The sequence below is a fragment of the Lonchura striata genome, chromosome 36, assembly GCF_046129695.1.
Source record: "Lonchura striata isolate bLonStr1 chromosome 36, bLonStr1.mat, whole genome shotgun sequence".
NCBI lineage: Eukaryota > Metazoa > Chordata > Aves > Passeriformes > Estrildidae > Lonchura > Lonchura striata.
This window is the reverse complement of record NC_134638.1, coordinates 272,152-299,118: the sequence shown is the minus strand read 5'-3', so window position 1 is coordinate 299,118 and position 26,967 is coordinate 272,152. Positions and strand designations below refer to the sequence as shown.

Genomic DNA, 26,967 nt, shown 5'->3' with positions numbered 1-26,967 from the left:
TGTTATCCCGGTCCCGGTGATGTTATCCCGGTCCCGGCTCTGTTATCCCGATTGTCCCAGTGCTGTCCCGGCTGCGTTATCCCGGTTGTGCTGCTCCCGGCTCTGTTACCCCGGTCCTGGCTCTGTTATTCCGGTTGTGCTGTCCCGGTCTTGTCCCGGTGCCGGAGATGCTGTCCTGGTGCTATCCCGGTCCTGGCGGTGCCGTGCCGGTCCCGTTAGTGCTGTCCCGGTGCTGTCCCGGTCCCGGAGATGCTGTCCCGGTCCCGTCCCGGTCCCGTCCCTGTCCCGTCCCGGTCCCGTTAGTGCTGTCCCGGTCCCGCTCCCGGAGCTGCTGTCCCGGTGCTGTCCAGGTTCCGCTCCCGGTGCTGCTGTCCCGGTGCTGTCCCGCTCCCGGTGCTGCTGTCCCGCTGCCGTCGCGGCCGTGCCGTGCCGGTCCCGGCGGTGCCGCCCCGCCGCGCGTCCCCGTCCCGCCCCGCGGTGCCCCGGACCGGTTCCGCCGGTCGGGCCGGGCCGCGCCGCTGCCGGAGCCGGTCGGGCGGGCGCCGCTTGGGAAATAACGGGGAGCCCCCGCCCCGGCCCGGGGACACCGCGGGACGCGGGGACGGCCACGGGGCGGGGACAGCGGCCGTGGGGCACCGGGACACGGGGGGACACGGGGACATTGGGGACATGGGGGGACATTGGGGGACATGGGGGGACACCGGGCATGGGGGACACCGGGATATGGGGGACACCGGGACACCGGGATATGGGGGACACCGGGACATTGGGGACACTGGGGGACACCTGGGGGACACCGGGACATTGGGGGACACCGGGACACGGGGGGACACGGGGGACATTGGGGGACACCGGGATTTTGGGACACTGGGGACTTTGGGGGGTATCTGGGGACATCGAGGACACCGGGACACCGGGACATAGGGGACACTGGGGATGGGGACACCGGGGACACGGGGACACTAGGGACAGCCACCGGAGGTGTTCCAGGGGTGTCAGGGTGTCCCCAAAGAGGGTCAGGGTGTCCCCAAAGAGGGTCAGGGTGTCCCTGGGGGGGGTCAGGGTGTCCCTGGGGGGGGTCAGGGTGTCCCATGGGGGGGTCAGGGTGTCCCCAAAGAGGGTCAGGGTGTCCCAGGGGGGTCAGGCTGTCCCAAGGGGGCGTCAGGGTGTCCCAAGGGGGGGTCAGGGTGTCCCCAAGGGCGTCAGAGTCCCCAAATCCGGGGGACCCCCTCCCCAAACCGGGGCGCCGCCCCCCCCCGCACTGGCGCTGCAGCTGCTGCTGGGGGGGGAGGGGCCTGAGCTGTCGCGACATGGCGGGACATGGCCCCCCCCCCAAAAAAAAAAAACAAACTGGAAATTGCAAAATCCGTGTCTGCTTCTAGGGGTGGGGGGGTTCCCTGTGGGGCTGGGGGCTACGGGGGGGGCTCGGGGGGGGCCCTGTGGGGCTGGGGGCTCCGGGGGGGGCTCGGGGGGGGCTCTGGAGGCTAGGGGTCCCCATAGGGCTGGGGGTGTCCCTGAAGGTTTGGGGGGGGGTCCCAACAGACGCTGGGGGGGGTGCTCAGAACGGCCCCCGGCCCCGAACTACATCTCCCATCATTCCCCGCCCTTTCCGTACGGCGCCGCCATCTTTGTTCCAAACTGGGCGCCGCCATCTTTGTTCCAAACTGGGCGCCGCCATCTTGGCTCCGTTCCTGGGCGCCTCCGCGCCGCTTCCGGCGCGCGGTGACGTCACTTCCGCCCTCCCCGAGCCGATCAGCGATGGCGGCGCGGGGCTGGGACCGGGTCCGGGTCCGGGTCCCGCCCGGCGCCGCCCCGGAGCCGCTCCCGGTGCAGCTCCTGCCCTGCCGCGTCCGGCACGACGGGCCCGCGCCCGTGGCCGCGTTCCTGCGGGCCCGGCCCGGCCCCGGCGGCGGTGCGGCCCGGGGCGGCCCGGGGGGAGCCCTGGGGGGAGCCCTGGGGGGATCTGGGGGGTCCTGAGGGGAGATCCCGCCGAGTCCGGGGGGCGGACGGGGGGTCTGGGGGCTCGGGGGGGTCGGGGATCTCGGGAAAGTCTGGGGGTCCCGGCTGGCTTTGGGGGTCGCGTGGCGGTTTAGGGATGCCCAGGAGGTTCTGGGGGTCCCGGGGGGGTTTTGGGGGTCCCGGGCGGGTTCTGGGGGTCCCGGGATGAGGTTTTGGGGCTCCCGGGCGGGTTTTGGGGGTCCCGGGATGAGGTTTTGGGGCTCCCGGGCGGGTTTTGGGGGTCCCGAGATGAGGTTTTGCTGGTCCAGGGCCGGTTTTGGGGGTCCCGGGCGGGTTTTGGGGGTCCCGGGGAGGTTGGGGCGTCCCGGGATGAGGTTTTGGGTGTCCTGGGCCGGTTTTGAGTGTCCTGGGTGGGTTTTGGGGGTCCCGGGTTGAGGTTTTGGGACTCCCGGGCGGGTTTTGGGGGTCCCGAGCGGGTTTTGGGGTCCCCCATCTCACTCTCCCCCCAGAGCTCTGGGCCTCGTTCCGGGGGCGCCGCTTGGGGGGCCGGGAGCTGCTGCTGCCCCCCGGCTACTCGGGGGTCGTGCTGCGGGGGGGGGAGCCCGGGGACCCCCAGGTGAGGCAGAGACCCCCCCCCAACCCCCCCCCGGGGCTCAGCCCCCCCTTTCCCCATCCCCGGGGGGTCCCGGCCCCCCTGACCTTTTCCCTCTGCCCCTGACCTTTGACCTTTGCCCTCTGCCCAGGCCGGCTGGGTGACCCCGGCCGGGGCCTTCGGCGCCATCACGGACTGGGGGGGCGACGCCGCCCCCGCCCCCGACCGGGGCCTGGCCCGGGCCCTGCAGTGGGCGCCCCTCGCCCGGGCCGTGAGTGGGGCTGGGGGCAATTTTGGGGGGCTGGGGGCACATCTGGGGGGGCTGGGGGCATATCTGGGGGGCTGGGGGCATATCTGGGGGGTCTGGGTGCACATTTAGGGGGTCTGGGGGCACATTTGGGGGATCTGGGGGCATATTTGGGGGGCTGGGGTCTCATTTGGGCTCTGGGGGCACATTTGGGGGATCTGGGGGGCACATTTGGGGGGTTTTGGGGTCACATTTGGGGGCTGGGGGCATATTTGGGGGGTTTTGGGGTCACATTTGGGGTCTGGGGTCTCATTTGGGGCTCCCCCAGCTCCCCTCACCCTGCCCCTCCCCCAGCTCCACGCCCCCGTGAGTGACAGCGACGAGGAGGCAGAGCCGTGACAGGCCACGCCCACAACCGGAGCCACACCCACCTCATTAGCATTTCCAGCCACACCCACTGGGCGGAGCTCATTTAAATAAAAGTGCCTGCAGCCCCTCCCAGTGTGAGTGGAGCCTGTGGAAGCCCCGCCCACTTTATTTAAAAAAAACCCAACACACCAATCACTGTCCAGAGGAGGCCCCGCCCACACACGCAGCCACGCCCACAGTGGGCGGAGCCTCCGAGTCACGCCCCCGTGGGTGTGGCCCAGCAGAGCCCCGCCCCTTTCTCGGCCAATAAAGGAATTGCAGCGCCAGGTGTGGGCGGGGCCAGGTGTGATTAATGAGCAGCGCCGGGGGCGGGGCCGGGTGGGCGTTTCTGTGTCCATGGGTGTGTTCAGGTGGGCGTTTCCATGGGCATATCCAGGGCGTGTCCAGGTGTCCGTGTCCCTGTCCTCGTGTCCATGTGCATGTCCCGTGTCCATGTCTGTGTCGCAGTGTCTGTGCCCTGTCCGTGTCCATGTCCGTGTCCGTGTCCCTGTCCTCGTGTCTGTCCATGTCCCGGTGTCCGTGTCCATGTCCTCGTGTCCATGTCCATGTCCCGTGTCCATGTCCGTGTCCCTGTGTCCATGCCGTATCCGTGTCCATGTCCGTGTCCCTGTCCTGGTGTCTATGCCATGTCCGTGCCGTGTCCATGTCCGTGCTGTGTCCGTACCATGCCCGTGTCCGTGCTATGTCCGTGTACATGTCCATGTCCGTGCCATGTCCATGTCCATGCCGTGTCCGTGTCCATGCCGTGTCCGTGTCCATGTCTCTGTCCTGGTGTCTGTGGCATGTCTGTGCTGTGTCCCGCTGTCCATGTCCGTGTCCGTGGTGGCGTGTCCATGTCCCTGTCCTGGTGTCCATGTCTGTGCTGTGTCCCAGTGTCCGTGTCCCTGCTGTGTCCGTGGCATGTCCGTGTCCATGTCCACGCTGTGTCCGTGGCGTGTCCGTGTCCATGTCCACGCCGTGTCCGTGTCCATGTCCACGCCGTGTCCGTGGCGTGTCCGTGGCCTCACCACTTGCCGCGCTTGCTCCAGTCCTTGGGGGTGAAGTGCAGGCACTTGGCGTCGATGCGCAGCAGCCGCTTCAGCATGGCGCGCTCGTGGCCCTCCACGATGTCCTCAGACAGCGTCAGGATGTACTGGCCCTGCACGCGGGGACGGGAACACGTGTGTCAGGTGTGCACACGTGTGTCAGGTGTGCACACGTGTGTCACGTGTGTCAGGATGTACTGGCCCTGCTCGCGGGGACGGGTGGCAACACGTGTGTCAGGTGGGAACACGTGTGTGAGGTGTGCACACGTGTGTCAGGTGTGTCAGGATGTACTGGCCCTGCACGCAGGGACGGGAACACGTGTGTCAGGTGTGCACACGTGTGTCAGGTGTGCACAGGTGTATCAGGGTGTACTGAGTCTGTACAGGTGTGCACAGGTGTGTCAGGTGTACAGATTCATACAGGTGTGTCAGGGTGTACTGGCCCTGCAGGGACGGGTGTGTCAGGTGTGCACAGGTACAGGTGTGTCAGGGTGTACTGGCCCCGTACACGCGTGTCAGGACCTCCTCCAGGTGTGTCAGGACCCCCCGGTGTGTCAGACCCCACCCAGGTGTGTCAGGTGTGCGAGGCCCCGCCCCCCCAGGTGTGCCAGCCCCACCTTGTAGTAGTTGATGAGGTTCAGGTACTGCAGCGTGGAGATCACGTCCTCCTTCTTGATGCTCGTGATCTCGCTGATCTCGCTGCGGGAGGGGCAGTGAGGGGGGGCTGCACGCCCTGACCCCCCCGGCACCCCCCAAAATCCCCCAGAATCCCCCAAAAATCCCTGGAACCCCACAGAACCCCCCCGAGGTTGGGAAGTGAAGGGGCGGAGCCTGCAGTGGGTGGGCGTGGCCTTGTGGGCGTGGCCTGGAGCAGCTGTCCATCAATGCTGAGCATTGATTGGCAGCTGGGGCGGAGCCTCGGGGGCGTGGCTTGGGGGTGGGCGTGGCCTGCTCTACCATGCCCTCCGGTGTGGGCGGGACTTAGCGGTGGGCGGGGCTTTAGGGGGTGGATCCTGATAAGGGTGTGGCCCAGGGGGCGTGTCTTCTGCAAGTGGGCGTGGCCTGCGCGAGCCGCCCATATTTGGTATCCCTGTGGTGGGTGGAGCCTCAGGAAAAGGGGCGTGGCTTCACAGAGGGGCAAGGTTTTACAAAGGGGTGTGGTCTCACAAAGGGGGCGTGGTCCCGGGAAGGGGGCGTGTCTCACTTGATGGTGATCTGGGGCCGCTCGCCCGCCTCGGCCTTGAGCCCCATGAGGATCTCCAGGATGGTCTGGGACCAGTAACTGCGGTAGGAGAGCAGCCCCAGGTCCGAGAGCGGCTTCTCGGGGGTGCCCGTCTTGCCCTCCACCTTGGAGAGCTCGTAACCTGCACGGAGCAGCGCGAGCTGAGGGCGACGGGACGGGGACGGGGGACAGGGGGACACGGGGACACAGGGGACAGGGGGGGACAGGGGACAGGGGGACAGGGGGGGACAGGGGGGATGGGGGGGGACAGGGGGCATTGGGGTGAGTTTGGGTGGGTTTGGGTGGATTTGGGGTGAGTTTGGGTGTGTTTGGGGGGGATTGGGTGGGTTTGGGGTAGGTTTGGGTGGGTCTGGGTGGATTTGGCACTGACTGAACTCGATGAGCAGCTTGCCGTAGCCGCGGCGCTGGTACGGGGGCAGGGTGAGGATGCAGGCCACGTTGTAATCCTCAGTCGACTCCTTCTCCTGCAGGGAACCCGGGATCAGATCCCAAAAACACCCTGGGACCGCCCCAAAACCCCCCTGGGACCTCCCGAAAAACACCCTGGGACCTCCCCAAAAACCCCTGGGACCGCCCCAAAACCCCCCTGAATCCCCCCAGACCCCCCAAATCTCCCCTAGACCACCAAGACCCCCCAAATCTCCCCCACACCCCCTCAAATTCCTCCCAAATCCCTCCCAGACTCCCCAGTTCCCTCTCAAACCCCCCTAAATCCCCCCAAATCCTCCCAGAACCCCATAAATCCCCCCAAAATCCCCTCTAGACCCCCCAAATGCCCCCTGGACCCCCCCAAATCCCCCCCGGGCCCCCCACCTTGGAGAAGTAGCCCACGATGTGGAAGCCTTTGCAGTCGTACTCGGTCATGACGTAGAAGAGGAAGGGGTCGGTGTCGTAGTAAAGGGTTTTGTGGTCCAGGAAGCACTTGGCCAGCAGGCAGAGGTTCTGGGAATAGCTCTGGGGAGGGGTCCCGGGGGGGTCAGGTGGGGGAGACCCCCAAGGGACCCCCCCGGGACCCCCCGAGCCCCTCACCTTGTTCTTGCGGCCGTCGATCTCGAAGAAGGAGATGGTGCCCTTGCGGTAAATCTCATTGCCAGGGGGGTGCCGCAGGTCACACTTGGTCTGGGGAGGGGATTTTGGGGTGGTTTGAGGGGGTTTTGGGGGAGTTTGATGGGGTTTTGGGGGGTTTGAGAAAGTTTGAGGGTGGAAGGGGAAGATCAGGAGGAAAACGAGGAGGGAAGAGGGGAGAAAAAGGGAAAAATTTAGGGGGAGGAAGTTTGGGGTAAGGGGGTATCCAAATCCCCAAATCCCTCAAAAGTCTCCTAAAACTCCCCCAAATCCCCCTTACACCCCCCTAAAACTCTCCCAAATCCCCCTCAAACCCCCTAAAACTCCCCTAAACCCCCCTAATACTTCCCCAAATCCCCCTAAAACTCCCCCAAACACCCCCCAAACCTCCTAAAACTCCCCCAAATCCCCCTAATACTTCCCCAAATCCCCCTAAAACCCTCCTAAAACTTCCCCAAACCCCCCTAAAACTCCCCCAAATCCCCCTAAAACCCACCAAACCCACCTAATGCTCCCCCAAACCCCCCTAGAACTCCCAGAAACCCTGTAAAACTCTTCTGAATCGCCCCAATACTCCCGCAAATCCCCCTAAATCCCCCCTGAAACTCCCCGAAACACCCCAAAATCCCCCCCAAAATCCCCCCAATCCCTCCTAAAACTCCCCCAAACACCCCTAAAACTCTCCCAACCCACTCAAACCCCCTAAAACTCCCCTAAACACCCCCCAAACCTCCTAAAACTCCCCCAAATCCCCCCTAAAACTCCCCCAAACCCCCCAAAATCCCCCCCACCCGGCCGTACCAGGTGGCGCTGCAGGCAGCGCAGGCTGTGCCCGTACTTGAGGCAGAACTCGCACAGGTAGAGCACGGGCAGCCCCGTCAGCTCCTGCGGGTACGGCGAGAAGTACCAGGGCTTGAGGCGGTGCCGGCCCAGCTCGATGCACTCGATGTTCTTCATGCGCGTCACGATGTCGTCGTGGCTGCGGTCCGACACCAGGCTCCCGGTCATGCGCGGCGCCGACGGGGCCCCGTCCGACGAGTCCTGCGAGTCCTGGGCGGGGGGCAGCGCGCTCAGGGCCCGGGGGGCTCCCCGCCCGCCTCCTGGCGCTCCCCGTTCCGGCTGCTCTGTGCCTTCCCTGCCTCAGTTTCCCCATTCCGGCTGCTCTGTGCCTTCCCTGCCTCAGTTTGTGCCTTCCCTGCCTCAGTTTCCCCATTTCCAGCTGGATTGTGGCTTTCCTGCCTCAGTTTCCCCATTCCGGCTGCTCTGTGCCTTCCCTGCCTCAGTTTCCCAATTCCGGCTGGATCGTGTCTTCCCTGCCTCAGTTTGTGCCTTTCCTGCCTCAGTTTCCCCATTTCCTGCTGGTTTGTCCATTTCCTGCCTCAGTTTGTGTTTCTCCTGCCTCAGTTTCCCCATTCCGGCTGGTCTGTGCCTTCCCTGCCTCAGTTTCCCCATTCCGGCTGGATTGTGCCTTCCCTGCCTCAGTTTCCCAATTCCGGCTGGATTGTGGCTTCCCTGCCTCAGTTTCCCCATTCTGGCTGGTTTGTGTCTTCCCTGCCTCAGTTTCCCTATTTCCAGCTGGTTTGTGTCTTTCCTGCCTCAGTTTCCCTGTTTTTAGATTGCTCTTCTCCAACTTTGCCTCAATTTCCCCATTCCTAGGTTGCTTTTCCCCAACTCTGCCTCAGTTTCCCCATTTTTAGGTTACTTTTCCTCATCCCTGCCTCAGTTTCCCCGTTTTTAGGCCACCCCCCATCCCCATTCGTGCCTCAGTTTCCCCGTTTTTAGGCCACCCCCCATCCCTGCCTCAGTTTCCCCACTTCCAGCTGACGTTTCCTCATTTCCAGGCCATTTTCCCCTCCCGTGCCTCAGTTTCCCCAGCCCCAGAGCCCGTTTCCCTCCTCCCCTCCCCCCCAGGGCAGGGCAGCCCCTCCCCCCCGGTGTCCCCGGTGTCTCCAATGTCCCCCCGGTGTCCCCCCGGTGTCCCCACCTCGTCCGTCCCCAGGCAGGCCGACTTCCTCTTGCGGCCCGGCTGAGCCGCCACTGCCCGGCGCGCGGAGCCGTTCTGGGGGAGAGGGGGTCAGTGTCTGCCCCCCAAAATCCCCAAAACCACCCCAAAATCCCACAAATTCACCCCAGAATTGCCCAAAACCACCCAAAACTGCCCCAAATCACCCAAAATCCCCAAATCCACCCCAAAACTGCCCAAAACCACCCCAAAACTGCCCGAAACCACCCAAAATCCCCAAATTCACCCAAAATCCCCAAATCCACCCCAGAACTGCCCGAAACCACCTCAAAACCCCAAAAATCAGCCCAAAGCCCCCCAAAATCTCCCCCAAAACCAACGCAGACACCCCAAACCCACCCAGACTGGTGTTACTGGTATTGTTACTGGCCCATACTGGTGTTACTGGCCCACACTGGTGTCATATACTGGGCCATACTGGTGTTGATACTGGGCCATACTAGTCCATACTGGTGTTACTGGTCCATACTGGTCCATACTGGTGTTACTGGTCTATACTGGGCCATACTGGTCCATACTGGTGTTGCTGGGCTCACCTGGGGGAACACGGACGCCTGCGAGGTCTCGGTGGGGGCGGGGACGGGCGTGGCCGGTGACACCACCTCGACCTTGCGCTTCTGGGACCAGTTCAAACCAGTTCAAACCGGACCCTCCCAGTCCCCCCAGACCCCCCCAGTCCATCCCAGTCCCTCCCAGTTCATCCCTGTCCCCCCCAGTCCATCCCAGTCCCCCCCAGTTCATCCCAGTCCCCCCCCAGAACATCCCAGTCCATCCCAGTCCCCCCCAGTCCATCCCAGTAGGCCCGAGGAAGGGGAGGCTCAGGGGACACCCCGGGGACAGGGACAGGGTGACAAAACCGGGACCTGCCAGGGACCACCTCCGGGGCCACTTTTGGTGCCAGCTGGGGACCCTGGGGACATTTGGGGACATTTGGGATATTTGGGGACATTTGGGGCCATTGAGGACATTTGGTGAAATTTGGGGCCATTGGGGATCCTGGGGACGTTCGGGGACCTGGGTGACATTTGGGGACCCTGGTGACATTTGGGGACCCTGGGGCCGTTTGGGGACATTTGGGGACCCTGGTGACATTTGGTGACCCTGGTGACATTTGGTGACCCTGGTGACATTTGGGGACCCTGGGGCCGTTTGGGGACATTTGGGGACCCTGGGGCCGCCGGGGCCATCGGGGGTTACCGTGGGGCGCTGGGGGGGCTCGGCCTCGCTCTCCTTGGGCAGGTGCAAGCGGAGCGTGATGGGCCCCGGCCCCGCTGGCCCCGCTGGCCCCGCTGGCCCCGCTGGCCCCGGTGGCCCCGCCGCTGGCCCCGGTGGCCCCGGCAAACTCTTCCCGCTGGCGGGGGCCACCGGCAGCGCCAGCTCCAGGCTCTTCCTCTGCGCCGGGAGGAAGAGGAGGGTTTAGGGGCACGCGCAGGGGACGGAGCCACCGCGGCTCGGGGACCCTCCCGCCACCCCGGGACCCCTCCCGGGGACGGCCCTTGGTGGCCCCAAGGGCTCCTGAAGGGGGACAGGGTGGCATCCAGGGGTCGGGGGTGGCCCCAAGGTCCCCTTAGAGGGGTCAGGGGTGTCCCCAAGGGGTCAGGGGTGTCCCCAGGGTCCCCTTAGAGGGGTCAAGGGTGTCCCCAAGGGGTCAGGGGTGTCCCCAAGGGGTCAGGGGTGTCCCCAGGGTCCCCTTAGAGGGGTCAAGGGTGTCCCCAAGGGGTCAGGGGTGTCCCCAAGGGGTCAGGGGTGGCCCCAGGGTCCCCTTAGAGGGGTCAGGGGTGGCCCCAAGGGGTCAGAGATGTCCCCAAGGTCCCCAGAGAGTGCCTGGGGATGTCCCCAAGGTCCCCTACAGGAGCTGCAGGTGTCCCCAAGGGGTCGAGGGTGTCCCCAAGGTCCCTTAAAGGGGTCAGAAATGTCCCCAGGGTCCCCTAAAGGGGCTGGGGATGTCCCCAAGGGTCCGGGGTGGCCCCTGGGTGTGTCCTGGGGATGTCACCACCCCCCAGGGGACGTCCCTGCTGTGGGGGGCGAGTGTCCCCGTCACCAGGGGGTTTGGGGACTCCAGGTCTGTCCCCAGCGGCTCCACGTGTCCCCTGTCCCGTGTCCCCCCCGTGTGTCCCCTCAGTGCTCGGTCCCCGAGGCTGGCCCCTGTCCTTGCCCTGTCCCTTGGTGTCCCTCGCCCGTGTCCCCAAACTCTGTCCCTGTCCCACCCCCTCCTCAGCCCTGTCCCTTCCGTGTCCCCTGTCCCCAGACCCCTCTGTCCGTCCGGTGTCCCCTCAATGTCACCCGACCTCCCGCTGTTCCTCATCCCCCGTTTCCCCCCATCCCCTCCCCGTGTCACCAAGTGTCCCCAGTGTCCCCCCATGTCCCCGTATCCATCACCAGGTCTCTGTGTCCCCTCCAGGTGTCCCCCCAGGTCCCCCCGTGTCCCCGTGTCCCGGGGCTCACCGGGTCCCTGTCGGGGGAGCCGGGCCGGGAGCCGGGCAGGCCGTTCTTGGTGGGCGTCTTGGCCTCCTTGCGGGGCACCTGGACCCTCTTGAGGTCCAGCCGGTCGTGGGTCACCCACTCGTCCAGGCGCTTGTTAACTGGGGACAGCGGGGACATGGCGGGCTGGCACGGGGGGTGGCAGTGCCAGGCCAGTGCCAGCCCATTGCCAGCCCAGCGTCCACCCCAATGCCACCCCAGTGTCCACCAGAATGCCACCCCAGTGTCCATCCCAGTGTCCACCCCAATGCCACCCCAGTGACCACCCCAGTGCCCATCCCAGTGTCCATCCCAGTGCCACCCCAGTGTCCATCCCAGTGTCCCCCATGTCCCTGTGTCCCTGTCCCCGTGTCCCCCCGTGTCCCCGTGTCTGTGTCCCTGTCCCGTGTCTGTGTCCCCGTCCCCGTGTCCCCCCGTGTCCCTGTCCCCGTGTCCCGTGTCCGTGTCGCGCTCACAGTCGATGTAGTGCACGTAGAAGAGTTTCCTGCCGCTGATGTCCTTCACGCTCAGGATCTCGGCCAGCGCTGAAACCGGGGGGGTGGGGGTCACCACACAGCCCCTCCTGGGACCCCCAAACCCCCCTGGGACCCCCAAACCCCCCTGGGACCCCCAACATCCACCCAGGCACTCCAAACCCACCCAGGGATCCCTTCAGGGACCCCCAGACCCACCCAGGGACCCCCAAACCCACTTAGGACTGCCAAACCCTCCTGGGACCCCCAAACCCCCCAGGGACCCCCTCAGGGACCCTAAACCCACCCAGGGACCCCCAAACCCACCCAGGGACCCCCAAACCCACCCAGGGATCCCCTCAGGGACCCCAACCCACCCAGTGACCCCCTCAGGGATCCCAAATTCCCCCGGGACCCCCTCATGAACCCCAAACCCCCCAGGACCCCCTCATGAACCCCAAACCCCCCAGGACCCCCGACCCCCCCGGGCCAGGCCCCGCCCCCTCAGGAGGCCCCGCCCCCGCCGCTTCCCGCCCTTTCCCTTAGCCCCGCCCCCGCGCCCTGATTGGCTGCCCCCGCGCTGAGCCCCGCCCCGCTCACGCCACTCATCCTCGTTGTCCTGGTTCCGGCGCAGCACGGGCAGGCGGCAGCCCTCGGACACCTCCCCCTGCGGGGGCGGGGCCTCGTCAGGGCCGGCGGGGCCCCAAAACCCCCGCGGGGGGTTCGGGGGGTCCCCGAACCCGTCCGGAGGCTCCCGGAGCCCCTCGGGCGGCTCCCCGAGCCCCCTCCGCGCTGCCCCCCCCCGCCCGCTCCCCACCTCCGCCATTCTCCTCCCGGCCTTCGCTTCCGGCCGGCCCGACGCGCTTCCGGGACGCGGCCCCGCCCCCTCCGCGCCTGCGCCCCGCCCCCCGGTTGGCGGGAGCGCTCGCGGGAGGGGGCGGGGCTTTCCCGGCAGCCGCGTCACGTGGGGCGCGGCGCTTCCGCCAGCGGCGGCGCGAGCGGGGCCCCCCCCCCGCCCTTCCCGCTGCCCCCGGGACCCCCCCGGGACCCCCCCGGGACCCCCGGGACCCCCCGACCCCCGCCATGGAGGACGGTGAGTGCTGACCCCCCCCGCGGCGGTTTTGGGACCGTTCCGCCCCGAGTGACGTCGCGGGGTGAGCGGAGGGTGCGGGCCCTTTAAGGGGGGGGGGGCGGGTTTAAAGGGGGAGGGGGTTTTGGGGGAAGACCCCCGCCCCCGTTAAAGTGACCCCTCCCGTTAATGCGAACCCCCCTTAATGTGACACCCCCTTATGTGACCCCTCCTTTAGGTGACCCCCCCATTAATGCGACCCCCCCCATTAATGCCACCCCCCCATTAATGCCACCCCCCCATTAATGCGACCCCCCCCATTAATGCGACCCCCCCATTAATGCGACCCCCCCATTAATGCCACCCCCCCATTAATGCGACCCCCTTCATTAATGTGACCCCCCATTAATGTGACCCCCCCATTAATGCGACCCCCCCACTAATGCGACCCCCCCATTAATGCGACCCCCCATTAATGTGAATCCCCCCATTAATGTGACCCCCCCATTAATGCGACCCCCCCCATTAATGCGACCCCCCCCATTAAATCGACCCCCTCCCCTTTGCCCCCCAGTGACCCCCCCAGACCTCCTGCCCTTCCTGCTGCAGGACTGGGGCGCTCCAGGTGAGTGGGGCCGGGTGGGCGGGGGGGGGTCCCCCGGGGGTCCCGGGGGTGGGGGGGGGGTGCGGAGGGGCTGACGGGACCCCCCGGGACCCCCGTGCCCCCCCAGAGGCGGGGGGGGCGGCGCCGTTCGTGGAGATCCTGGAGCAGCCGCGGCAGCGCGGGATGAGGTTCCGCTACAAGTGCGAGGGGCGCTCGGCCGGGAGCATCCCCGGGGAGCACAGCAGCGAGAGCACCCGGACGCACCCCACCATCCGCGTGAGTGTCCCAGTACAAACCAGTATGGACCAGTAACAGCCTGGGACCCCTCAGTGCCCCCCCAGTGCCCCCCCAGTGCCCCCAGCCCCAGGGAGCACAGCAGCGAGAGCACCCGGACGCACCCCACCATCCGCGTGAGTGTCCCAGTACAAACCAGTATGGACCAGTAACAGCCTGGGACCCCTCAGTGCCCCCCCAGAGCCCCCCAGAGCCCCCCCAGTGCCCCCAGCCCCGGGGAGCACAGCAGCGAGAGCACCCGGACGCACCCCACCATCCGCGTGAGTGTCCCAGTACAAACCAGTATGGACCAGTAACAGCCTGGGACCCCTCAGTGCCCCCCCAGAGCCCCCCAGAGCCCCCCCAGTGCCCCCAGCCCCAGGGAGCACAGCAGCGAGAGCACCCGGAGGCACCCCACCATCCGTGTGAGTGTCCCAGTACAAACCAGTAATGACCAGTAACCACCCAGTGCCCCCCTGAGCCCCCCCAGTGCGCCCCACCATCCGCGTGAGTGTCCCAGTACATCCCAATATGGACCAGTAACAGCCTGGGACCCCCCCTGATCTCCCCGGCTCTCCCATCCCTGGCCGGGGGGGCTCAGCACCCTCTCCCCCAGCCCCACTGCAGCATCCCCGTGAGCCCCCCAGCTCAGACCAGTGCTGACCAGTCCAAACCAGTGCTGACCAGTCCAAACCGGTCCCGCAGGTGAACAACTACCGGGGCCCGGGGCGCGTGCGGGTGTCGCTGGTGACCAAGGACCCCCCGCACCGCCCGCACCCCCACGAGCTGGTGGGCAAGGACTGCCGGGACGGCTTCTACGAGGCCGAGCTGAGCCCCGAGCGCAGCGTGCACAGGTGGGACCCCAACCCGGATGTCCCCCCCAAAAACCGGGACAGCCCCGAAATCGGGATGGGACCCCAAAATCGGGACAGCCCCGAAATCCGGGACAGGAACCCAGACCAGGACGGGACCCCGAAATCGGGATATCACCCAAAAACTGGGACATCCCCCGCCAAAAACTGGGATATCCCTAAAACCAGGGACAACCCTGAAATTTGGGACAGCCCCGAAATCTGGGACAACCCCAAAATCCGGCACAATTCTGAAATCCGGGATATCCTCCCCCAAAAACTGGGACATCCCCAAAAACCGGGGAGAACCCCAAAATCCGGGGACAGCTCCAAAATCCAGGACATCCCCCAAAAACTGGGATATCCCCCAAAAAAACGGGATATCCCCCCCCCCAAAAACTGGGACAGCCCCAAAACCCGGGTCAGCCCCCCAAAAACCGGGGACATCCCCCAAAAACTGTGGACATCCCTCAGGCTGGGGGCACACCCCAAAACTGGGATGTCCCCCAAAATCAGGGACACCCCCAAAACCGGGAGACACCCCCATGGGGCGGTGGGAGCACCCAAGATTTGGGAACCCCCCCAGAAGAGCAGGTGGTATCTCCCAAAATACTGGGGATCTCCCTCCGGGGCGGGTGGGACCACCCAAAAACGGGGGGCGACGCCCAAAATACGGGACCCTGCCAAGAGTCCTGGGAACCCCCAAAATTCGGGATCCCTGCCCCGGAATGTTCGGGGGGATCCCAAAATCCAGGTGGAGCCCTGAGCCAGCCCAGTTTTGGGGGCAGTTTCCAGAATTTGGGGATCCAGTGCGTGAAGAAGCGGGAGCTGGAGGCGGCCGTGGCCGAGCGGATCCGCACCAACAACAACCCCTTCAACGGTACTGGGAGCACTGGGAGAGACTGGGAGGGACTGGGAGGGAACTGGGGGGAACTGGGAGGGAACTGGGAGGGAACTGGGGGGGAACTGGGAGGGACTGGGAGGGACTGGGAGGGAACTGGGGGGGAACTGGGAGGGACTGGGAGGGAACTGGGGGGAACTGGGAGGGAACTGGGAGGGACTGGGAGGGACTGGGAGGGAACTGGGGGGAACTGGGAGGGAACTGGGAAGGACTGGGAGGGAACTGGGAGCGATTGGGAGGGAACTGGGAGTGACTGGGAGGGACTGGGAGGGACTGGGAGGGAACTGGGGGGGAACTGGGAAGGACTGGGAGGGAACTGGGAGCGATTGGGAGGGAACTGGGAGTGACTGGGAGGGACTGGGAGGGAACTGGGAGCAACTGGGAGGGAACTGGGAGGGACTGGGAGGGAACTGGGAGGGACTGGGAGTTACTGGGAGGGAACTGGGAGTGATTGGGTATTACTGGGAGGTCACTGAGGACAGTGCTGGGGGCGTCACTGGTCTGTACTGGTCTGTACTGGGCAGTGCCAGGGGAGCAGCGCAGGGGCGAGTATGACCTGGGGGTGTCACTGGGGGTACCTGGGTATGTTAGTGGTTTGTACTGGTATATACTGGTCTATACTGGTTTACACTGGTCTGTACTGGTCTGTACTGGTTTATACTGGTCTGTACTGGTTTATACCGGTTCTCACTGGTCTGCACCGGGCAGTGCCGGCGGAGCAGCGCGGGGGCGAGTACGACCTGGCCGCGGTCCGGCTCTGCTTCCAGGTGTGGGTGAGGGGCCCGGGGGGGCTGCAGCCCCTCCCCCCCGTCCTGTCCCAGCCCATCTACGACAACCGTGAGTGGGACACGGGGACACGGGGACAGCTGGGGACACCTGGGACACCTGGGGACACCTGAGTGACACCTGGGACACCGGGGGGACATTGGGGACACCTGGGGGACATTGGGGACAGCTGAGGGACACCAGGGGACAGCTGGGGACACTGGGGACACCTGGGGGACATCCCTGAGACCCATGTGGGACATCCCTGGGACGTCCCTGGGACACCCAAGGGACACCTGGGGACACCCGAGGGTGGCCCGGGACCCACGGCGGCCCCGCGCTGTCCCCAGGTGCCCCCAGCACGGCCGAGCTCCGGATCTGCCGCGTGAACCGCAACTCCGGGAGCTGCCGGGGCGGGGACGAGATCTTCCTGCTGTGTGACAAGGTCCAGAAAGGTCAGGGGGCACCCCGGGATGGGGACAGCCCGAAACGGGGCACCCCAAAAACGGGGCACCCTGAAAACGGGGCACCCTGAAAACGGGGACAGCCCGAAACGGGGCACCCCAAAAATGGGGCACCCCAAAAATGGGACAGCCGAAAAACGGGACACCCCAAACCCGGGACACCCCAAAGCTGGGACACCCCAAACCTCGGACACCCCAAAACCTGGGACACCCCAAAACCTGGGACACCCCAAAGCTGGGATGTCCCAAACAGGGCGATATCGGTGTCTGTGTCCCCCGGCTTTGTTCCTGTCGCTGTCACCTGTCCCTGTCCCCGTGTCCCTGTCCCTGTCCCCGTGTCCGTGTCCCTGTCCCCATCCCTGTGTCTCTGCCCCCATGTCCCTGTCCCCATGTCCGTGTCCCCGTGTCCCTGTGGTGTCCCCGGGGTGTCCCCAGCATGTCCCCATCCCCATGTCCATGTCCATGCCCATGTTCCTGTGTCCATGTCCCCATCCCTGTCCCCGTGTCCCTGTCCCTGCAGCGTCCCCGTGTCTCTGTCCCCATGTCCATGCCCATGTCCCCGTGTCCGTGTCCCCCGCGTGTCCCCACTGTGTCCCCGTGCCCGCAGAGGACATCGAGGTGCGTTTCTCGGCCGAGGGCTGGGAGGCCAAGGGCTCCTTCGCGCAGGCCGACGTTCACCGCCAGGTCGCCATCGTGTTCCGCACGCCGCCGTTCCGGGACCCCGCGCTGCGCGCGCCCGTCACCGTGCGCATGGAGCTGCAGCGGCCCTCGGACCGGCAGCGCAGCGCGCCGCTCGACTTCCGCTACCTGCCCCACCAGGGTGGGCTTCGGGGGGCTGCGGGGTGGTTTTGGGGGGCTGGGGGTGATCTGGGGTCCCTGGAGCTTCAGTTCCCATTGATTTCCTGTTCCTGCCCCACCAGGGTGGGCTTCGGGGGGCTGCGGGGTGGTTTTGGGGGGCTGGGGGTGATCTGGGGTCCCTGGAGCTTCAGTTCCCATTGATTTCCTGTTCCTGCCCCCACCAGGGTGGGCTTCGGGGGGCTGCGGGGTGGTTTTGGGGGGCTGGGGGTGATCTGGGGTCCCTGGAGCTTCAGTTCCCATTGATTTCCTGTTCCTGCCCCACCAGGGTGGGCTTCGGGGGGCTGCGGGGTGGTTTTGGGGGGCTGGGGGTGATCTGGGGTCCCTGGAGCTTCAGTTCCCATTGATTTCCTGTTCCTGCCCCACCAGGGTGGGCTTCGAGGGGCTGCGGGGTGGTTTTGGGGGGCTGGGGGTGATCCAGGGTTCCTCTGGGGCACTCCTGGGTCCCTTTGGGACATTCCCGGATCCCTGGAGCTGCAGCACCCCGGTGGAGTTCCACTGCCTGCCCCACCAGGGTGGGCTTCGGGGGGCTGCGGGGTGGTTTTGGGGGGCTGGGGTCCCTTTGGGGCATTCTCAGATCCCTGAATCCCATTGATTTCTATTCCTGCCCCAACAGGGTGACCCTGGGGGGGGTCTATGGGGTGCTGCGGGGTCTTTTTGGGGGGCTGGGGGTGATCCAGGGTCCCTTTTGGGTCACTCCGAGGTCCCGTTCTGGTTCTTTTTGGTTCCTTCTTGTCACCCTGGGACGCTGTGGGGTCTCCTGAGGTCACTGATGTGACTGGGAGGGGACTGGGGGTCACTGGGAGGTGACTCTGAGTGACTGGGATTAACTGGAAGGTGACAAGGAAGTCACTGGGGGGTCACTGGTGTAACTGGGAGCTCACTGGGAGCTCCCTGGTGTCACTGGTGTCACTGGTGTCACTGGTGCAGGGGACCTGCAGTGCATCGAGGAGAAGCGCAAGCGGACGCGGGAAACCTTCCGCTCCTTCATCCAGCGCAGCCCCCTGCCTGGTGGGGCTTGGGGGGCTTCGGGGGGCTTTGGGGGGATTGTTGGGGTCCCTGGGGGGTCTAAAGGGGAAATTGGGGGTCCTTGGGGGGAATCTGGGGGGGTTTGGGGCCCCTGGGGGAGTCTGGGGGGAGATTTGGGGAACCCTGGGGGGAGGCTTGGGGTCTCCGGGGGGGTGTAGAGGAGGAACTGGAGATCTTGGGGGGGCCTTGGGGGATTTGGGGACCCTGGGGGATTTGGGGTCCTTGGGGGTGGTCTCTGAGGAGGTTTTGGGGTCCTGGGGGGGTCTCGAGGGGGAAATGGGGGTCCCGTGGGGATGTTGGGGGGGATTTGGGGTCCTGGGGGGATCATTTGGGGTCCTGGGGAAGGGTCCAGGGGGGATTTGGGGTCCCTGGCGGGGGGTCCCTGACAGTGGGACCCCCATTTCCCCCCCCCAGCTCCGGCGTCCGGCGAGTCGCGGCCCCCCCGGCGCCTGGCGGTGCCCTCGAGACCCCCCCCGGCCCCCCAGAACCCCCCCAGTGCAGGTGAGGGGGACTGGGGCACTGGGAGGGACTGGGATGGAACTGGGAGGGACTGGGATGGAACTGGGAGGGATTGGGTGGGACTGGGATGGAACTGGGAGGAACTGGGGTGGGGGCAAAAGGGGAAAACATTGGGGGGGAATTGGGGAGGGTGGGGGGCAAGGAGGGAATTGGGGAGGGGGAAGTGGGGGAGGGGAGTGAATGGGGCCGGGGGCAATTTTGGGGGGAAGATGGCGGGAACTGGGGGGGGTCGAGCCCCTCCCTCACCCCTTCCCCTCCCCCCAGCTCCCTCCTTCTCCTTCGGGGGTCCCGGGGGGCTCCTGGGGGGCCCAGCCCCCCCCGAGCCGGAGCCTTTGGCCGAGGCGCTGCTGCAGCTGCAATTTGAGGAGGGGTCCCCCCAGCTCGGGGGGGGCGGCACGGCCCCCCCGCTGGATTTGGGGGCGCTTCTGGGGGGGGGGACTCCCCCTTCCCCGCCCTGGACCCCCTCAACGCCTGCGAGGTCCAGCGCCTGCTGGGCCCCCCCGAGCCCCCCCGAGCTTCGGGGACCCCTCCCCGGATTTCGGGGCGGGGGTTCCCGAGCCGCCCCCACCCCCCCCGGATTTCGGGGGCCCCCCCATGCTGATGTCGTACCCCGAGGCCATCGCCCGCCTGGTGCAGAGCCAGCCCCCGGGGGCGCCCCCCGAAATGGGGCTGGGGGCCGAGCTGGCCGGGGGTCCCGAGCTGGGGGGGCTGGGGGGGCCCGAGGAGTCGCTGCCCTCGCTGGGGGAGCTGGACTTGAGCACCTTCCTCAGCCAGTTCCCCTCCTCCTGACTGGGAGCCACTGGGAGGGCTTGAGGCTTTACTGGGTGTTACTGGGAGGGGTCCAGCGTTTATTTGTACTTACTGGGAGGCTTCTAGGGCTTACTGGGGGTCACTGGGAGGCTTCTAGGGTTTACTGGGAGGCTTCTAGGGCTTACTGGGAGGCACTGGGAGGCTTCTAGGGCTTACTGGGAGTCACTGGGAGGCTTCTAGAGGTTACTGAGAGGCTTCCAGGGGTTACTGGGAGGCTTCTAGGGTTTACTGGGAGGCTTCTAGGGGTTACTGGGAGGCTTCTAGGGGTTACTGGGAGGCACTGGGATGCTTCTAGGGCTTACTGGGAGGCATCTGAGGGTTGCAAGGGCTGACTGGGAGTTACTGGGAGGTTTCTAGTGTTTACTGGGAGGCTTTTAGGGCTTACTGGGAGTCACTGGGAGGCTGTTAGGGGTGACTGGGAGGTTACTGGGGGGCACGGAGAGGTTTCTAGGGGGTGCTGGGGCTTACTGGGAGTCACTGGGAGTTCTCTGCGGTTACTGGGACGCAACTGGGAGTCACTGGGGAATCTCTGCGGTTACTGGGAGGACGCCAAGTGCCGGCTGGGGGTCACTGGGAGCTACTGGGACACTCTTGCCGGGGTCACTGGGTGCCTTTTTGGGGGGTGCCCCCTTTGCCCCTCCCCCGGCATTAACCCCGCCCCCATCGAAGTGCCTGGGGGGGAGGGGAAAGCCCCGCCCCTCCCCCCTCCCCCCCCCGGGGGTCACCCCAATAAACGGTCCAAGGCCCGCGTGGTTTGATTGACAGCTGGGGGCGTGGTCATGGCGGCTGGGGGCGTGGTTTCCCATCCGGGGGGGCGTGGTTTCGCCTCCAGGGGGCGTGGCCAAACTGGCGCGGCCGCCGGCGGGGCGGGGCGCGCTTTTCTTGCGGGAAGGGGCGTGGCCTCGTCCCGGAAGGGGCGGGGCGGGGAGGCCGCGGCGGAGCCGAGCGGGGCCGGGGCCGGGGCCGGGGCCGGGCCGGGAGCGGCGGCAGCGGGGCCGGGCCGGAGCCTCCGCGATCCCGCCGGGGCCAGCGAGGCGGCCATGCCGAGCAAAAAGAAGAAATACAACGCGCGCTTCCCGCCGGTACCGGCTGAGGGGGGACGGGGGCGCCATGGCAACGGGGAGGGGGCGGTTACCATGGTAACGGGGGCGGGGGGGGCGCGGGGGTTACCGCGGCAACGGGCGGGGTCTCGGCGCCATGGCAACGGGGGCGGGGCCACGGGGGCGCCGTGGGAACGGGGAGGGGGCGGGGCTTGGGCGGGCGGGGCCGCGCGTGAGGGGCGGGGCCTGGGGTGGGCGGGGCCTGGGGTAGGTGGGGCTCAGGTGAGGATGGGGTCCTGCAGGTGAGGGGGTTCAGGTGAGGATGGGGTCCTGCAGGTGAGGGGGTTCAGGTGAGGATGGGGTCCTGCAGGTGAGGGGGTTCAGGTGACGGGGGGCTGTGCAGGTGAGGGGGGGCTGTGCAGGTGAGGGCGGGTTCAGGTGAGGATGGGGTCCTGCAGGTGAGGGGGGGCTGTGCAGGTGAGGGGGTTCAGGTGAGGGGGGGCTGTGCAGGTGAGGGGGGCTGTGCAGGTGAGGGGGTTCAGGTGAGGATGGGGTCCTGCAGGTGAGGGGGTTCAGGTGAGGGAGGGCTGTTCAGGTGATGGGGGCTCAGGTGAGGGCGGGTTCAGGTGAGGGCGGGGCTGTTCAGGTGAGGGGGTTCAGGTGAGGGGGGGCTGTGCAGGTGAGGGGGGCTCAGGTGAGGGGCGGCTGTGCAGGTGAGGTCGGGGCTCAGGTGAGCCGGGGCTCTGTGGCAGGCGCGGATCAAGAAGATCATGCAGACGGACGAGGAGATCGGGAAGGTGGCGGCCGCCGTGCCCGTCATCATCTGTATCCTCTGGCACACCTGGGCCCCGCCCTGGGACCCCGCCCTGCTCACCTGGGCACCCTGGGACCCCGCCCTGCACACCTGGGCACCCTGGGACCCCACCTGGGCACATCTTGGACCCTGCCCTGCTCACCTGGGCACCCTGAGACCCTGCCCTGCTCACCTGGGCCCCGCCCCAAGACCCCTCCCTGCTCACCTGGGCACATCTTGGACCCCGCCCTGAACACCTGGGCCCCGCCCCAGGACCCCTCCCTGCTCACCTGGGCACCTCTGGGACCCCTCCCTGCTCACCTGGGCACCTCAGGGACCCCACCCTGTGTACCTGGGCACCTCTGGGACCCCGCCCTGCTCACCTGGGCACCTCAGGGACCCCACCCTGCTCACCTGGGCTCCCCCGCCTTGCACAGCCCGGCCCCCCAGGTGCCCCTACCTGTGCCAGCTGAGGCTGCCCGTGCTGGGGGGCGCTGGGAGGGTTCACCTGCACCCGCGGGTGCCACCTGCGTACCTGGCCGTCCTTAGCGTGGCAGCGCGGGCGCTGGAGCTGTTCCTGGAGTCGCTGCTGCGCAAGGCGTGCCACGTCACGCAGTCCCGCAACGCCAAGACCATGACGACGTCCCACCTGTGAGTGCCCAGTGCCACACCTGTTCCCCCGTCCCACCTGTCCCCAATGTCCCCAGTGTCCCACCTGTGAGTGCCCAGTGTCACACCTGTCCCACCTGTGAGTGCCCAGTGTCACACCTGTCCCCCCGTCCCACCTGTCTCCACCTGTCCCACCTGTCCCACCTGTTCCCCCGTCCCACCTGTCCCCAGTGTCTCCAGTGTCCCACCTGTGAGTGCCCAGTGTCACACCTGTCCCCCGTCCCACCTGTCCCCAATGTCCCCAGTGTCCCACCTGTGAGTGCCCAGTGTCACACCTGTCCCCCCATCCCACCTGTCCCCAGTGTCTCCAGTGTCCCACCTGTGAGTGCCCAGTGTCACACCTGTCCCCCCGTCCCACCTGTCCCCAATGTCCCCCCTCTCCCACCTGTCCCCACCTGGCTCACCTGTCCCCACCTGTCCCACCTGTCCCCACCTGTCCCCAATGTCCCACCTGTCCCCACCTGCCTGGGACACCTCTGGGAGGTGGGGAAGGGTCCCTGACACACCTGAGGCCCCTTTTGGGGCTGGGTGTGGCCTGTCCCAGGTGTGATGGGCGTGGCCAGGTGGGTGTGGTCTGTCCCAGGTGTGGTGGGCGTGGTTGGGTGGGCGTGGTCGGGCGGGTGGGCGTGGTCTGAGGCCCCGCCCACAGGAAGCAGTGCATCGAGCTGGAGCAGCAGTTCGACTTCCTCAAGGACCTGGTGGCCGCCGTGCCCGACATGCAGGGGGACGGCGACGACCCCCACGGCGACGGCGAGCGGGGACCCCGCAGGTGGGGCACACCTGGGACACGCCCCGATACCTGGGGGGCACCCGGGGACACCTGGGGGACAGCCCTGGGAAACCTGAGGGATATCTGGGGACACCCCTGGACACCTCGGGGACACCTGGGGACACCTCTGGACACCTGGGGGACACCCCTGGATATCTTGGGGACACCCCTGGATACCTGGGGGACACCTGGGGACACCTGGGGACACCCCTGGATATCTTGGGGACACCTGTGGACACCTGGGGGACACCTGCGGACACCTGGGGACACCCCTGGACACCTTGGGGACACCCCTGGATATCTGGGGGACACCCCTGGACACCTGGGGGACACCTGGGGACACCCCTGGACACCTTGGGGACACCCCTGGATACCTGGGGGACACCTGGGGACACCCCGGGGACACCCCTGGACACCTGGGGGACACCCCTGGATATCTGGGGGACACCCCTGGACACCTGGGGGACACCTGGGGACACCCCTGGACACCTTGGGGACACCCCTGGATACCTGGGGGACACCTGGGGACACCCCTGGACACCCCGGGGACACCCCTGGACACCTGGGGGACACCCCTGGATATCTTGGGGACACCCCTGGATACCTGGGGGACACCTGGGGACACCCCTGGACCCCTTGGGGACACTTGTGGCAGAGCTGGGGACCACCCGGGGATATTTGGGGACACCCCTGGACACCTGGGGCGGGGGGTCCTGGGGTACCTGGGGGCACCTTGGCACACCTGAGGTCCCTGACGGGGGCGTTAGGAGGGATTTTGGGGTGCAGGCTGGGATTTGGGGCAGTTTTGGGGGCAGGGGTCTCTAATTTTGGGGGGTCTCTAATTAGGGGGGGGGTCTCTTTCAGGGGGCGCCGCCCGGGCAGTGGCCGCAAGAACGGGGGTCCCGGGGCCAAGGGGACCCCAAAACAGTCGGGGACAGACTCGGAGCAGGAGGTGGGGGGGTTTTGGGGGGTCCCAGAGGGGTTTTGGGGGTCCCGGGGGGATTTTGGGGGTCCCGGGTGGATTTTGGGGGTCCCGGGGGTGTTTTGGTGGGTCCTGGGGCCAAGGGACATTTGGGAACGAACCCAGAGCTGGAGGTGGGGGGGGGTTTGGGGGGTTTTGGGGACACCTGGACCCTTGAGTTTCCTTTGGGGGGACCCTGGGGGATTTTGGGGGTCCCCCCTGAAGGGGATTGGCCGTTCCTGGTTGTGGGGTCACTGCTGGGGGGGTGGATTTGGGGGGGTCCCGGGTGGATTTGGGGTTTCCGGGACCCCTCTGGGGAGGGGTTTTGGGGGTCCCTGGGCGTGGGGAGGTTTGGGGTCCCCGGGGAGGGTTTGGGGTCCCCGGGGTGGGTTTGGGGTCCCCTCATTGTCCCCCCGTGTCCCCCCAGGAGGAGTCTGAGGACAGCGACAGCGACGGGGACGAGGAGACCCCCCCTCAGCCCCCCCCGGCCCCGCTCCCCTTCGCCAGGTGGGGCTGGGGGGGCAGAGAGCACCGGGGGCGTTTTTGGGGTGGTCCCGACAACACCTGGGCCGTTTTTGGGTTGTTTTGGGGGGATTTTGGGGTGTTCCCCCCTCCCTGAGTCCTGGGGGGGGTTGGGTGGATCGGGGGTGTCCCCCCCGTGTCTCTGGGGGTTTTTTTGGGGGCGTTTTTGGGTTTTTTTGGGGGGCTTTGGGGTGTTCCCCCCTCCCTGAGTCCCTGGAGCGGGGTTTGGGTGGATCGGGGGTGTCCCCCCCGTGTCTCTGGGGGGGGTTTGGGGGGATTTGGGTTTTTTTGGGGGGCTTTGGGGTGTTCCCCCCTCCCTGAGTCCCTGGGGGGTTTGGGTGGATCGGGGGTGTCCCCCCCGTGTCTCTGGGGGGGGGTTTGGGGGGATTTGGGGTTTTTTTGGGGTTGTTTTGGGGTTTCCCCTCCCTGAGTCCCTGGGGGGGGGTTGGGTGGATCGGGGTTGCCCCCCCCGTGTCTCTAGGGGTTTTTTGGGGGCGTTTTTGGTTTTTTTGGGGGGCTTTGGGGTGTTCCCCCTCCCTGAGTCCCTGGGGGGGTTTGGGTGGATCGGAGCTGCCCCCCCCGTGTCTCTGGGGGGGATTTGGGGGATTTGGGGTTTTTTGGGGGGTTTCCCCCTTCACTGACGCCTCTTCCCGCAGCCCCGGGGTCCCCTTCGCCCCCTGGGCCCCCCAGCCTCCCGGGGGGCTCCCGGGGGGGCTCCCCCCGGCCCCCGGCCCCCCCCGCGCCCGCGAGGAAGAGGAGGAGGATGAAGATTACGATTCCTAGCGACCCCCCCCCACAATTTTTACCCGTTTCTCCAGAGTTTTCCCCCATTCCGGGGCCGGGCGGCGCCTCCCAGTTGGGCCTTGCTGGGGGCTGGGCCTGGCACCAGTTTGGGGGGGCTGGGGGGTACTGGGAGCACTGGGACCCCTCCCTGCCCCACTGGTGTCAGGAATTCTGGGGGGGCTCAGCCCGGGCTCCCGGGACCCCCCGGACACACCTGGGACCCCTTTTTGGGGGTGGGGGGGCCGGGGGTTGATTTTGGGGCACTTTGGGGGGCGTTTGCTGAGTCGGGGGTTTTGTATCGGCTCAATAAATTCCTGTTTCCATATGGACCCCCCCAAAAACACAACCCTGGAGACCCCAAATCCTGGGACCCCCCAAAAAACGCTGGGACCCCTCCCCCCAACCCTGAATTCCTTCCCTAAAATCACTGGGACCTCCCAAAAACGCTGGGACCCCCCCCCAAACCCTGAATTCCTCCCTTAAAACACTGGGACCCCCCCAAATAAACCTTGGGACCCCCCCCCTCCAAAAACCCAGGGACCCCCCCAAAAACACTGGGACCCCCCCAAAAACACTGGGATCTCTCCCCAAACCCTGAATTCCTCCCTTAAAACACTGGGAGCCCCCCAAAAAAACCTTGGGACCCCCCCCCAAAAACCCTGGGACCCCCCTCCAAAAGTCCGGGACGCCCCCGCCCCAAGATCCTGGCATCTCAAACCTCTGAACCCCCTCCCCAAATTTTCAGGACCCCCCAAATTCCCGGGACCCCCCCCCCCCCCAATGCGCGTTTCCTTTCTCGGCCGCCAGGGGGCGGCGGAGCCCCCGGGGCGCTGTGGGGTCCGTGGGGGATTTTGGGGCGTCTCGGGGGGTTTTGGGGGGTTTTGGGGGGTCTCGGGGGGTTTTGGGGGTCTAGGGGGGTTTTGGGGGATCTCTAGGGACCCATGGGGGAGGTGCAGCTGTGGGGGGTGGGGTGGGGGGCTACCGGGGAATTCTGGGGGGCTGCAGGCACCGGCGGGGGGATTCTCGGGGTGTCTGGGGGGGTTTGGGACCTGCAGGGGACTTGTAGGATCTCGAGGGACCTGCCGGGGGGGTAGGACCCTAAAAAAGGGTTTAAAGGTTCTAGGACCCTAAAAAGGGGGGGGGTGAAAGGTCGTAGGACCTTAAAAAAGGGGTTCAAGGGTGTAGGACCCTAAAGGGGCGCTGGAGGGGGGTCAGTGAGCTGCTCCAGGCCTCTGCAGGGCTGCCAGGGCCCGGAAGGAGATTTAAAAGGATTTGTAGGGGCTCTTTAGGGGCTGGGGGGGTCTGTAGGGTCTGGGGGGGTCTAGAGGGGTTTGGGGGTGGTCTGTAGGGGTTTGGGAGGGTCTGTGGGGTTTGGGAGTGGTCTGTAGGGGTTTGGGGGGGTCTAGAGGGGTTTGGGGGTGGTCTAGAGGGGTTTGGTGGTGGTCTGTAGGGGTTTGGGGGTGGTCTAGAGGGGTTTGGGGGTGGTCTGTAGGGGTTTGGGGGTGGTCTAGAGGGGGCTGGGGGGGTCTAGAGGGGTTTGGGGGATCTCGGGGGGCTCTGTGGGGTCCAGAGGGGCTCCTGGGGGCTCTTTGGGGTCCGGGGGGGGCACCAACAGGGGGTGGGGGTCCCTAAGTGTGGGGAGGGGGTGCTGGTCTAGGGGGGGTGTCCCCGTGGGGCCGCAGAGACCCCGGGCGGGTGGGCGGGGGGACCCGGAGGCGTCCGGACCCCCCCGCGGCGCTGGAATTCGCCCCCCCCGTTAATCCCGGGGGCACCA

General features: G+C 66.6%; 4 protein-coding genes across 6 annotated transcripts; 3 read left to right on the top strand and 1 right to left on the bottom strand.

Moving 5' to 3' along the window:
* Positions 1 to 1,758: 1,758 nt before the first annotated feature.
* Positions 1,759 to 3,294, top strand: RNASEH2C (ribonuclease H2 subunit C). Its single transcript, XM_077789624.1, has 5 exons — positions 1,759 to 1,788; positions 1,834 to 1,912; positions 2,469 to 2,575; positions 2,703 to 2,822; positions 3,153 to 3,294. The coding sequence occupies exons 1-5, from the start codon at positions 1,759 to 1,761 to the stop codon at positions 3,195 to 3,197; spliced, it is 381 nt and encodes a 126-aa protein (XP_077645750.1). The 3' UTR covers positions 3,198 to 3,294.
* KAT5 (lysine acetyltransferase 5) lies at positions 3,295 to 12,384 on the bottom strand. Of its 3 annotated transcripts, none has more exons than XM_077789706.1 (13): positions 12,334 to 12,384; positions 12,117 to 12,183; positions 11,520 to 11,588; positions 11,029 to 11,165; positions 9,120 to 9,200; positions 8,545 to 8,619; positions 7,362 to 7,610; positions 6,525 to 6,614; positions 6,309 to 6,449; positions 5,866 to 5,959; positions 5,457 to 5,616; positions 4,870 to 4,951; positions 3,295 to 4,365 (listed from the first exon to the last, which is right to left on the bottom strand). In XM_077789706.1, the coding sequence occupies exons 1-13, from the start codon at positions 12,340 to 12,342 to the stop codon at positions 4,231 to 4,233; spliced, it is 1,389 nt and encodes a 462-aa protein (XP_077645832.1). In that variant the 5' UTR covers positions 12,343 to 12,384; the 3' UTR covers positions 3,295 to 4,230. The 3 variants fall into 3 exon arrangements, with proteins under 3 accessions (XP_077645832.1, XP_077645834.1, XP_077645833.1); XM_077789707.1 differs by lacking the exon at positions 3,295 to 4,365 and adding an exon at positions 4,443 to 4,549; XM_077789708.1 differs by lacking the exon at positions 12,334 to 12,384 and having other exon boundaries at positions 12,122 to 12,183.
* Positions 12,385 to 13,181: 797 nt separating this feature from the next.
* RELA (RELA proto-oncogene, NF-kB subunit) lies at positions 13,182 to 19,882 on the top strand. The gene is given in 12 exon segments (XM_077789623.1): positions 13,182 to 13,210; positions 13,317 to 13,465; positions 14,168 to 14,316; positions 15,102 to 15,193; positions 15,923 to 16,051; positions 16,330 to 16,434; positions 17,051 to 17,263; positions 18,229 to 18,309; positions 18,742 to 18,828; positions 19,111 to 19,201; positions 19,279 to 19,384; positions 19,387 to 19,882. Coding segments are annotated over 11 exon segments (1,395 nt in total). The 5' UTR covers positions 13,182 to 13,210; positions 13,317 to 13,372; the 3' UTR covers positions 19,636 to 19,882.
* A 736-nt stretch (positions 19,883 to 20,618) lies between these two features.
* Positions 20,619 to 25,518, top strand: DRAP1 (DR1 associated protein 1). The gene is made up of 7 exons (XM_077789599.1): positions 20,619 to 20,738; positions 21,449 to 21,521; positions 22,047 to 22,140; positions 22,808 to 22,927; positions 23,792 to 23,879; positions 24,316 to 24,395; positions 25,067 to 25,518. Exons 1-7 carry the CDS (start codon positions 20,697 to 20,699, stop codon positions 25,191 to 25,193), a joined length of 624 nt encoding a protein of 207 aa, XP_077645725.1. The 5' UTR covers positions 20,619 to 20,696; the 3' UTR covers positions 25,194 to 25,518.
* Positions 25,519 to 26,967: the final 1,449 nt, after the last annotated feature.